At 41.0% G+C, this 13,182-nt stretch overlaps 1 protein-coding gene across 1 annotated transcript in view; it reads right to left on the bottom strand.

The window, feature by feature from the left end:
- Window positions 1-12,978, bottom strand: part of CNGA3 (cyclic nucleotide gated channel subunit alpha 3) — a 36,009-nt gene extending 23,031 nt beyond the window's left edge. Inside the window, exons 1-2 of the mRNA XM_061988502.1 lie at window positions 12,889-12,978; window positions 1,812-1,943 (exon numbers count right to left, since the gene is read on the bottom strand). Of these exons, the coding sequence (XP_061844486.1) occupies window positions 1,812-1,912 (101 nt within the window). The 5' untranslated portion in view covers window positions 1,913-1,943; window positions 12,889-12,978. The remainder of the gene's footprint in view (window positions 1-1,811; window positions 1,944-12,888) is intronic.
- Window positions 12,979-13,182: the final 204 nt, after the last annotated feature.

The raw sequence follows: 13,182 nt of genomic DNA, 5'->3' as shown, positions 1-13,182 counted from the left end.
GCAATCCAAAAACCTCTAAGTGTGAGATCTCTTTTACAGAATGAGATGGTATCTTTTTACTCATATACCAACTCCTTTAATTAGTGCTGATAACAGCAAACTTGCTTTTAAATAAATGGCTCTTCAAGACCGTCATCATCATGATAAAGTACAATTCATCTTTCAGTCCCTCTATCTGTCATAAGCAAGTAATTGTCTCTGAAACTGCAGATGACTGCAGTGATTTAATTCTACATTTAAACCTTTATAACTACACTCTCACATTCTTGCTAGTAATTCAGTTCTATGAAGTGGCAATCACTGATACCCTCTACAAAAAGGACATTTAAAAGAGGAAGCAGCACATTTTTAACTGTTTTCCCCGTATCTGACATATCACTGTAAATGGAGACAAAGGGACTCAGCTCCTGCAAATCTCCCTAAGGAGACCGTGGGGTAGTGTAACTAAGTCAAGCAAGTCATCCTGTGCAGAATAAAAGCAGTTCCACTTTCACTAGAGGAGGTACACCCACACAACTGAAAGTATCACATAAGCAAAGAGGAAAGAAGGAAAATAAAGGAGCAATTCAAAGAGGACAAGGATTGCATACTTACTAGATGCCAGGAGTGTGCAATCCAAAATTATCCTAATGCAGGCAGCCTATCAGCCCAGCAGGATTTTGAGTGTTCTAGTCTGGATACACATTTGAACAGCAAAAGACAGTCTGACAAGGTCCACACATGGAGGTGGCTGACTCTGATAACTCAAAAGGAGAATATTTTTTCCAGTCTGTAGAATCATAGAATCATTACAGTTGGAACAGACCTTTAAGATCATTGAGTCCAACCACTAACCTCACACTGCCAGGCCCAGCATTAAACCATGTCCCTCAGCACTTCATCTATGTGTCTTTTAAGTATCTCCTGGGATGGTGACTCCCTGGGCAGGCTGTTCCACTGCTTAATAATCCTCTTGGTGAAAAAGTTCTTCCTAACGTCCAATCTAAACCTCCCCTGGTGCAACTGGAGGCCATTTCCTCTTGTCCTATCATTCATTACTGGGAAGAAGAGAGCAATCCCCACTTTACTACAACCCTAAACAATGCCAGCTCCTTCAGATGGTCCCCACAAGACTTGTTCTCCAGACCCTTCACCAGCTTCACTGATCAACAAACCTACCGACTTGTACAGGTACTGTGGACCATCAGACACTTTCCTGCAGGCACAGCAAGGTTTGCCCAAAGTCAGCAAATGACTGGTACTGTGTAAAATGTAAATGTAAACTCACTGGCACATTTTAAACAGCCACTTTAAAACTATCAAAACAGACAAATGTGAACATAAATAAACTGTTACAGTTGCGCCATAGAGAGACATCATACAAGATGTTGCTGTTCTTTATACAAATGTTACTTGTGACAGGAACTAGGCCATTTGCAAAGGCTAATTTAAAAAAACAAACCCAAAAACCTTCTTGAGGCTTTTCACTGCATGACACTGTGAGGAACCCTTTTTCTCCAAATCCCACAGACTCTGAGGGCATCACAGACCATAATATCTGCACAGTGGCTTGAGAAACATTGGAGTAATTCCCACTGATGTGAAAATGGGCTTTACTCCTGAGGCAACACAGATCCTGGTTCCAAAACTGCAAGCCATGACAATCTTCCTTTTGCCATGTCTTTTTTAATTTGAATATACATTGTTAAGTCAGCTTGAGTGTCCTGGGTCAACAATATTAAGATATTACACTCCCATAATGCAAAGCTAGACAAGTGTCACAAATTCTGTAGCAATCTGTTCTCTTGCCTGTAATGAAAGGAATATATTACCTGATATAGCCATTTTCAATCCTTTCAATATCTTCATCAGTAGTTCTGACAGATAGTCTGTGCATAGCAGGGTAGGAGTGCTGGGTGTTGATTTTTGCCATTTTGCTTTACATATCAACGTCTAAACGAGAGCTGAAAGAGGGGAAAAATATTTTGTGAAGACTGCAGAAGAAATGCTCAGTACTTAAAAAGAATGATTTGTTGAAATAATGGAACAGCAAAAAGTAAATTCAATCATTTGAAGAACAGCCAGTGACATTTAAACACAAGATATGGTACCTGTTTCTTGAGTTATTTATACAAGACATAAAAAGTTATAGTGAAAACGTAACAAAGAAAATTCATTGCAAGTAAAGCAAAGGGCTACATTACACTATATCCTTTTCAATCTCTGGGCTCTCTGAATGCCTACACTGTCACACCTATTATCCATAACGAAATTGTATTTAAAATCTCATTAGAAGAAGATTACAGTTAGAAAGCCAACCAAAAAATGGTAGGTAATACACTTTAAGTTGATCTCCTCGTGCTAATTTCATCTATTTTATGACTCAGTCTTTTATTCTGAAAATGCATATTAACCAAGCAGATAATTAAGGAAATGTATCCCTCAGCTTAATATATGCCATTCTATATTATCTAAACTCTGCACTAAACATATACTACATTTTTTCCCCATCTATTTCCATATGTCATATTTACTATACTGTTCCAAGACAAGTTCTGTTAAGATACTTAGCAGCCTAGCTCCCATAAGATTTAGGAAATTGACCTAAATTCCCTTCCAGATGTGGCCTTCGATGCCTTAACCAAATTCATATCACATCTATCACCTGCAAAACAGGTTTTAAGACTTAAATTGAGTGTCATAAAAATGAGGGACTGGAAGACTTTAAGTGAAAGCTTTGAATTTCAATTTTTTTTAATGTTTTGAAAATCCTTTCAAGAACTACTTTTCTTTGAGATATCACCAGACTGAAATTCTCCTGTGATCATTCAGCTACCTCAGACCATCTACTGTCCCTGTTTCACCTGTAATCCTCTGTCTCACTGACCATACAGCATTTGGCTTTAGCAGCAAATGACACAGAGATCTTACAGAAACTAACATTCTGCCCTGAATCAGTCATGAAGTAAAGATCACAATCATTATTAGGTCTATGATATGCACTTAATTTCTTAAAAAACACATACCTGACTTACCCTCTACTCAACTCCTAGACAACTACAGGGAATCATATACAACTTTTTTTTTTTTTCAAATGTAAAATATATATTTCAAAATATAAAACAGGTAAACTTATTTTTTCAACTAGAAATAATGAAATTATTCAGTAATGTGCCCTCGTGGCCAAGAACGCCAATGGCATCCTGGGAGGCATCAAGAAGAGTGTGGCCAGCAGGTCGAGGGAGATTCTGCTCCCCCTCTGCTCTGCCCTGGTGAGGCCTCATCTGGAGTCCTGTGTCCAGTTCTGGGCTCCTCAGCTCAAGAGGGACAGGGAAGTGCTGGAGAGAGTCCAGTGCAGGGCCACCAAGATGATCAGGGGACTGGAACATCTTTCATACAAGGAAAGGCTGCGGGAACTGGGGCTGTTTAGTCTGGAGGAGACTGAGTGGGGATCTCATTAATATTTACAAATATCTACATGCTGGGTGTCAGGAGGTTGATATATCACAAAAAGTTCCATTTAAATATAAGAAAAAACTATTTCACTGTGAGGGTGAGGGAGCCCTGGCACAGGCTGCCCAGAGGGGTTGTGGAGTCTCCTTCTTTGGAGGTCTTCAAGACCCGCCTGGACATGTTCCTATGAGACCTGATCTAGGTGAACCTGCTTCTGCAGGGGGGTTGGACTAGATGATCTCTGGAGGTCCCTTCCAACCCCTGCCATTCTATGACTCTATGATTATATGAAATTAGTCAGAAATAGCCCGTGGGCATCTTTTAACACCTGAAAATCTGATTAGTATTTCCCATTAGTAATTCTGCTAATTTCTCCTGTTCAAAAACCACCTGCCAAAATATTTATGTATATGTTAATGTATGTCCATTACAAACATTCATAAGCGTTTATTTTTAAATCAGTCAGTCTTTGAGAGACAATCACTGTTATTGATAAACTAAACAATAAAATAAATAGATTTCAAAATAGGTATGATGCCAAAAATCTCTAGGAAACTTCTTCATAAATCATATTTAGCTAGAATCACTACTTCTACCACATATTTTGTAGCATGGAATTAGATAGGTGACATGGAATAGTGCTCTGGTGATTAGAAGATTTATTTTACCATAGCAATGAGTATTAAGGTAACTCCCATTTCTCATATATTAATTTAAGCTTAATTCAAAGTAAGAAGAAAATGTATTTTTCCTTTGTTGTTACTGATTTTTTCAAAGCTGAGCTTACAAAATCTACAACTTTCATTCTCTCACTGCCCAGGTTCCAAGACTTGAAGTTACTACAGGAGGCTATAAGGCAGCAACCAGGGCATCACAGCTGCTTCTTATAAAACCAGAGCAGCATGTTTCCTGCTGACAAATCATTATGCACATAAAGAAAGTAAGGCACAGTAGCAAACTGCTTCTTCCTACTGATAGTTGCTCTTGTTGCCTGTTTAATTTCCACTGCTTTGAGCTATGCCAAGTTTCATGAAAGAGTGAAGTGGCATGAGCTGCTTGGATTTTACTGCTCTGTGTAGACCTTGCTCTCTTTTAAAGCTCAGCCAAATAATTTTATTGGTGTTCTAACTCAGAACTCCATCACGTTGCAGGAGGGAGGGAGTTGTCACTCTTCCACTGAAGTGTGTCATGTAGTCTCTACGAATCCTCATTAAATTTCTATTTTCTTCAAGGTTTTAAAAGCTTCACAGTGAGGAAAAAAAAAGAATAATGCGAAACAAAGCATTAACTTTTCTGTAAGCTCAAAGTTAGTACTGAATTAAGATATTGACTAGTTCTAACACAATAACACTGCCATTAGTTCTGGTGATCAACAATCAGGTTGATGTCTACCTACAACAGTTCTTAAACAAAGGTCAACCTGGTCTATAACTTCTAACAAAATAAAGAACTTTGTTAATACAATTACATGACTATAAAAATCTTCTGAAGTCTAGGGGTGCTGTAGATAATTCACTAGCAAACACATGTATTTTCTCACTGAAAAGACATGTTGCTTCTGAACCTGGAGTGTAATGAACAATGACCTAGATTTCAAATGCTATAGGTGTGACACATGGAATTCCAGATCTGTCATTGCTGCATCAGTTCTTAAAAGTTTGTTTAAAAAAAAAAAACATTAAGTCCAGTATTTCTTTAAACTTCAAACTGAAAAAGCTTCTCCAGATGTTGCTAATCTCCAGAAACAAGGTATTACTAGTCTGGAACTAGACACTATTACTGGAATGAGATATTCCAAATCTCCTGGAATGGTTTGACTACATCAGCAGAGCACCAAATATAGGAAATGGTTGTATTCCCCATTTAGACTTCCAAAAGCTATGCCAGTAAAGAAACAAGTCACAGGACTTGAAATCAAACACCATTTTGGATTAGAAAGTAGCTTCTTAGAAGAGAGAAAGAAAGAATAGGATTAAATAGTCACCCGCAAAAGTTTAAGAACAATATTTCTCAGGGTTCCATAGGAAAATCTCCCATTAATGATTCTGACAAAAAGAAGGAGTGGTGAGACAAGATCATCCCAGGATGACAAGAAGTACTGTGGGCAGGAGAAATGAGGAATGCAAGGAACTTCAGGGTAACCCACAACAACTACACCAATTTCCCAATTTGACATGCAACGTAAGAATAGATATCAATGAATTACAGGTGAAAGGCATGTAAAAACTACTGCCTTGCTTCCAAATTAACCATATGCTCTTAGAAAGAGAACCTGAACACTATATGTGTACAGTATATATGTACAAAGCTCAGTGTAATGCCCTTCCCAGGGCAGGGCAGGCTTGCTGACACGGTAACTAATGAAGCATATATGGAAAGTGTTAAATGATGCAAAGGACGGTAAAATCGCTTCATGAAACAGGAGTACAGACTCATCTGGAACACTATTAGTCCTTCTCTTAAACAGAAAGATATTGCAGAATAAAAGCTTGGCAAGAACAAATAAGGGCATAGGAAAGGAAAAATGGGGCTTGCCTACTCTAGAAAATAACCAGAAGCTACAAAATATAAATACACAGGCAAAATTTGAGCTCGTTTCAGAGCCCTTACAGTACTGCAGCTGTAAAATCCAAATTCAATATGCAGTGTGGCCTGAACTCTTATTCTGTAATAGACTGGACGAGAGAAGAAGTGAAAAAATTGACAGAAACACAATCCTACTACTAAGCAATGAATTGTGCCACGCATACCCAGCTGTGGTAGAGAGAGACACAACACAGGACTAGAAAAAACAAAACAACATAATGATTTGAGTACAGCACAGGTGGTGAGTCCTCCTGAAGCAATGTGGCTTGTCCCTCATGATGCACATAAAATTCTGACAAACTACTGGCTATAGGGTAAAGGAGAAATATTTGTTCTTTCTAGGCCTCCTAGATTGCTAATGATAAACATGTTTAATGGTCTAGGAAGGAGATCAGCACTTCAAACCTGGATCCAAAATCTGGCAAGTGACTGATGAGGGAGCAGCTTAAAACAATCATGGAGCCTTCAGGAAAACACTGCAGAGACATGAGACTCCACAAACATCTTTTGGCAGGGCCGCAGAGAGACAGCTCCAGCTAGCTGGGATCTACAGTCCCAAAACTGACACTAAAAGATGGTGCTTACAAGACAATTTTGAGAACTGAATAGAGTGCAGCTTTGTATTTAAAAACATAATTGTTTCAATGGTGTGGTGGGACCTTGGCTGAGCTGTTTTCTCACTCCCTCTCCTCAGCAGCCCAGTGGGCGAAAGTAAGATGAGAAAACTCATGGGTCAAGAAAAGAAGGATCATTTACCCAATAATCAATCACAGGCATAACAGGTGCAAAGTGGAAAAATTAATTTAATAGAGTTGGACAGTGAGAAACAAAGACAAAAACACCTCCTCCTTTTTTCTCCCCTCAGATTCAACTTCATCCTACATTCCCAACGCCTACACCTCCTCCAACACACATAACAGCACAGAGTGTAGGGAATGGAGGGTTGTGCTCAGGTCATAAAACTTCCTCTCTATTCCTGCTTCCTCCTCATACTGTTCCCTGCTCCAGCACAGGTCCTGTCCATAAGCTGCAGTCCTTCAACCACTCCAGTGTGGGCCCACTCCATGGGCTGCAGTCCTTCAGGATATATCTGCTTCAGCATAGGTCCTTCACAGGCCACAGTTCATGTCAGGAGAACCTGCTCCTGCATGGGCTACTCTCCACTGGATGCAGTTTCCATCAGGAAATAGCTACTTGCTCCACCATGGGGTCCTCCACAGCGGATATCTGCTCCAGCAAAGACTTCTCCATGGGCTGCAGGGAAATCTCTGCTCCAGCACCTACAATAACCCATCCTTTTCTGATGTCAGTGTCTACAGAGATGTTTCTCACACTTCCCCCCCTACACACATTGCGTGTGCAGCATTTTACCCTTTCTTAAATGTGTTTTCCTTGAGGTATCACCACCTTGGCTGCAGGGCTCAGCCATGCCCTGTGGTGGCTCTGCTGGAGCAGACTGAAGTAGCCACATAGACAGGCTGACACATAGATAGTCCTCTGAGCATGAATCTAGTCACCCAGGTTTAGGCAAACAGATTGGAGAACTGCATCCTTAAAGTATCCTTGTAACTTTTTATTTTCCAGAACTAAGTGACTTAACCTTAAGCACACTGAGTCACAGAATCACAAAAACTTAAGGGTTGGAACCCCTGCCAGAGCAGGATCACCTACAATAGGTCACACAGGAACACGTCCAGGTGGGTTTTGAATGTCTCCAGAGAAGGAGACTCCACAACTCGTCTGGGCAGCCAGTTCCAGTGCTCCATCAAACTACGGAAAACAAAAACTGCCTTTAGTCAAAGAATTTTCCAGTGTCAGACAGCAAAATAAAACTTATCTGAAGCAATCCTAGGTCTTGAAAGATTGACATCTTTACCAATGTCTTGAGTAGGATTTTAACATGGTCTCATTATTTCTTTCCTTGCTAACACTTGTACTAAGAGACAAATAAAAATGCCACACTCAAAGAATATTGCTTTTCAGTCATAAATCATTGAGACTGAAACTAGAGCTAAATGAGAAAGGGCTCACATCCTACTAGAAGGACAACAAATTCTACATTACTGAAAGCTTTCCCTGCCTACTCAAAATGCAAATAATACAAGTACTCTTTTCTTCCTTTTGGCCGCAACAGCAACTGATGTTTCGTGTCAAACTATTTTCTGTGCACTGTCTGGTATAAAAAAAAACCCCTGCTGTATCAAGACAGCCAGCTGTTTGACAGCAAATACAAGTCCAAGTAACATATAAAACCTTCAGATTCACATAAGAATTTCCTAATTTTGAAAATAAGCCTCTGTTTATCTCTTTATAACATTAAAGACTTTAAACTAGAGGTACGAAGGCTGCAGTATCTCAATTTTAGGAGCTGTACCATCCAGTCGACTTCTTACGGAAGACAGGCAGAAAACCACATACCCAGGAATAAGGTACTGAGACAGAAGCTACATATGCTACCTAATACAAAATGACTGAACCTAATATGGGAGGCTGAAAATAACTGGGCTGAAAACAACCTCACTTCAGGCCAAAAGGAGGTGGTGCACAGTTCACAATCGTAACTCCTCACCTTTCTCAAGTCTATTCACCCGTTTGCAGCAAATTGCACTGTGCTGAACGTCCGAAATGAGAAACTTTTCAAGTCTGCTTCAAATTAAGCAAGCCAAAACTGGTTTTCCCCCATTCTCTGGAGCCTCCTACCAATTGATTATGGGATACACTCACATATACCTCCTCACAGGTTGGCAGTGCTCTAAGAACACATACCAGAGCAGCATAAGGAAACAGACGTTTTTCAGCACCCACTGTTGTGCAGACACAGTCAAGGCCTCTGAGCAGCTTTGTGGGCTGGGTTTCTGGCAATTTTGCACATAATCAGTAGCAAAAAAAAAACCTTAACACATAGGCATACATTAAAATATTGCAACTTATATCAAAATTAGGAAGTTGCTGGCTATCAGCTAAGCCACCAAGATGAACTGTGAGGCCTGTCAAACATAGAAGCATAGAATGGTAGGGTTGGAAGGGACTTTTAGAGATCATCTAGTCCAACCCCCCTGCAGAAGCAGGTTCACCTAGATCAGGTCACACAGAAACACATCCAGCTGGGTCTTGAAGACTTCCAAGGAAGGAGACTCCACAACCCCTCTGGGCAGCCTGTGCCAGGGCTCCCTCACCTGAACAGTGAAATAGTTTTTTCTTATACTTAAATGGAACTTTTTGTGTTCCAGCTTCATCCCATTACCCCTTGTCCTGTTGGTAGCTACAATAGATAGAAGGGATGTCCCAACCTCCTGACATCCATCATTTATATACTCATAAATATTAACATCTGTGAAAGAAGTCTGAATTACTACAGTCTCCCTGTGAGAGCATTGATATTTCACATTTTGGCTACTCTAGCAGTTCCCCTTTTGGGCAGAGTACGTTAACTGATCCTAACTTAATTCAGTATCACTAAACAAACAAATGTTAATACTTTTGATATAAAGCAAACGAAGTTGTTTATTAAGCAATGACAGCCTGTTTACACCACCACTTAATGTTCTTAAATCTTACTTATTTAGATTAAAAGGACTACAGACAGAAAATATGACAGAATTCAAAGCTTTTCAAGGTGAAACATATCACTCTTGCAAAGTAAAAGGAGACTTTACATACAATTTCATACATACTGGACCTTACATATTTGTGTAGTTGCTGAATACAGTGTTGTTCCTGAGGCTTTCAACAACATTTTACTTATTGCTATGGAAGCAGTGATAAGCTGCATAGGATCACTTACATCATTTTAGTTAAGACACACTTCAAATCCTCACGGAGCCTCTCAGGTTCAACCCTGCTAAGACTTTGGGATTTATTTTGGGATTTGACCTCCACCTACATGATCCTTGTTACATCACTTCGTAAGAGCTGAAGTTCAGCCGTACGTTATGTATCGCTTCTATGTTAAGTGTGACAGCCCGCACTTCCAATGTGCCGGCCACTACAGGCAACAAGTGAATTTCCAAGAATGGATGCTAGCTCTTTAAGGGACTGTGTGATTTGAAGTCAAGGTATCACTTTTTTCCCCCTCAAAGATTTGGAGGTTTGTAAATTAACCTGCAGATTTAACCCTGGCACATGCTCATGGAAATGAGCTTTGGATAAAGGGTACTGGATCAAGCCCAAGGGGCTGAAAAAATAGTAAGCAGCCGCTCCACCTTACCCTCATAGAATCATAGAAGGGTAGGGGTTGGAAGGGACCTCCAGAGATCATCTAATCCAAATCCCCTGCAGAAGCAGGTTCACCTAGATCAGGTCACATAGGAACATGTCCAGGTGGGTCTTGAAGCCCTCCAAGGAAGGAGACTCCACACCCTCCCTGGGCAGCCTGTGCCAGGGCTCCCTCACCTGAACAGAGAAATAGTTTTTTCTTATATTTAAGTGGAATTTTTTGTGTTCCAGCTTCATCCCATTACCCCTTGTCCTGTTGCTAGCTACAACAGAAAAAAAGGATGTCCCAACCTTCTGACACCCACCCTTTAGATATTTGTAAATGTTAATAAGATCTCCCCTCAGTCTCCTCTTCTCCAGACTAAACAGCCCCAGTTCCTGCAGCCTTTCCTCATATGAAAGATGTTCCAGTCCCCTGATCATCTTGGTGGCCCTGTGCTGGACTCTCTCCAGAAGTCCTCTGTCCCTCCTGAGCTGAGGAGCCCAGAACTGGTCACTGTGCCTAACAGTTTAAATCATAGGTCATACATAAATCCTATGGCCTCTTTTTAAAGTACACTTTTCAAATGTTATCAGTTTCTGCTACATCATATTGCTTTTTCCATAGTCTGTGGGCACAGAAAGTGCACATAATTCATATGCAAAGCCTAGTAACCTCAGTACTAAAGATCTGTCAAACAAACAGCTACCTCTCACTGGCACTCCAGGATGTGCATATACATCACACAACACTGTGAACTCATGTATGTATAATTCATAGCTTTAGAATTAAATGCATATGATTATCTTTGATCCATCTGATGGTTGAGCATCTTGTAGTAGTAAAAAACCTTTTAAACAAATTTCATTATTTGGACTGAGTTTCTCTTCTGGATCTGTGGATTATTAGTAATACAGTTTAGATTTTTAAAACTTACCACTTTTTTTGCAGACCAGTTTCTACAAATGTATTGTTTTTCTGGAAGCTGTTCAGGGGAAACTAGCTGTGTGTATTGTGCATCATAACTTAAACCACAGTAAATTACAAATTACAGTGGACTGGACAACCCAGTCATGGTGTGTTGTTTCTGTTGCTAGCATGGGTTAACAGGACACAGGTACTCACGCTTCTATACAGCAAATAAGCTCTGTGCAAGGCTTCTGGAACCACTGTCTAAAATTCACCAGTTCTGCCAACATCTCAGTGCACTCATTTGCCAAGGGAACTCTCAAAAGTGAACACAAGGGCATGAATACAGCTAAAACACAGCAGGTTTACACTTCTGAATTAATATCTATACTATATATATATATATGTTTCCATGTGTGCACATGCATATAAATGAATGTTACCCATTCAAATTCACACCCTGCCTACTTTATGTAAACTATGCCAGTCACATCACTTTGCTAGGGCAGGAAAACATGAGAGGTAATTTGTGTCACGTTTCACAGGCAGTAAACAAGCCATTCCACCGAAGAGGATTTAAGAGATGCTAATGAAAAGAGATGGCAACGTAAAGAAGGCTGAACAGTGCTGAACCCGAATGACAGAGCTTGGGTGTAAATTGGATGACAAAGGTTAGGACATGCAGGGGTATATGAGAAGGCAAAGCTGAGAGATACTGACATGGAAGGGTGGTGTAGCATTTTTTAAACCCAATGTGCTCTTCCCTCAAGTTGTTTGCTGCTTGCTTGCCATGATTACCCTTGCTGATTAGACATTCTGACAGTCCCATTATCATCTGCACCGTGTATTTTTCTAATCAGATGGTTTCAGCATGCACACGCAAGGAAAATGACACCGAAAATATCAGGAGGGAAAAAAAACCCCAGCTATGACAACTGAAGGCAAAGTCATGCTGTTTCAAAAACCATAACAACTGAAACTATAATTTACTCATGTGTAACAATGGAAATAACCGATTTTAAACACAACAATCCTCTTACTACTTGCTTTGAACTTGACTACCCTGAATCTCGAAAACAAAATAATCAAAAGTGTCCACTATTAACCAGTACCAACATTTACGCTTCACATCATTTCCTCAAAGATTTTAAGGTAAGGTTCATGCCATTTTTCATTGTCTTAATTTGGGGTTTTTTTCCCCTTAGCAAGCGAGTGGACCGTGCACTAGAAAAAAAGCACCAATTATAGTCATTATTGCATCTTGCAACACTTGGACTGGTTTATACTACACAACTTTTGCAAAAGATACCACGTTGCTAAAAACAAGGTCAACTTAGCAGGAACAGCAGGAATCCCAGGAAAGCTGCCTTCCTTTCACTGCCTTTGAAGTATTTACTAACATTTTCTTTCTATAGGGTTTGACAGCCTCACGTGTATATCACAGGCACCGGGCAGCAGAGAAAGAAGTCAGAAATGCATGGATCGAACTATCAAACTGGTAATGCTGAGCCTTCGCCAACAGGAGTGGGGTAATCCCCCTCGACCCCACTTCTGTCGGGATTTGTGTCCAATTTAATTGTGGATACATGGATCTCGGTGTTAAATAATCAAATCAATAGTTTTCTTTTTAAGAAAAGGAAACAAACAAACAAATAAACAGCGTGTAAGTTACGTTTCCCGTTCAGGCTTTTAAGGTTTAGAACTGGAGTTAGATGCAGGACACGATCTCACTCTCACGAGCAGACAGGCTCCTCTTCCAGACTCACCTCTCCAGGCTTTCCCGAGGTAAGACTCCGTCCGTTCGTCAGTCCGTCCGTCCGCCCGAACGCAGGCGCTCCGGGGCCGTTATCCTTAGGCAACACCGCCGAGCTGCGCTGCGCTGCCCTCCCCAGCCGCGGTTGCGGTCGGGACGCCGTGGCCGGCCCGCGGTGCCGGGCAGCCGCGGCAGCGCAGCCCGCAGCGGCCCGGCGGGGAGGCCCGGCCCGGCCCGGCCCGGCGGGGGCGGCGGGGCAGGGCAGGGCCCGCCGCGGCCGTCCCTCCGCGCGGCGCCGGGGGATTAC

The sequence above is a fragment of the Colius striatus genome, chromosome 1 (assembly GCF_028858725.1).
Source record: "Colius striatus isolate bColStr4 chromosome 1, bColStr4.1.hap1, whole genome shotgun sequence".
In the NCBI taxonomy this organism is placed as follows: Eukaryota; Metazoa; Chordata; class Aves; order Coliiformes; family Coliidae; genus Colius; species Colius striatus.
This window is presented reverse-complemented; position numbering and strand designations above follow the sequence as displayed.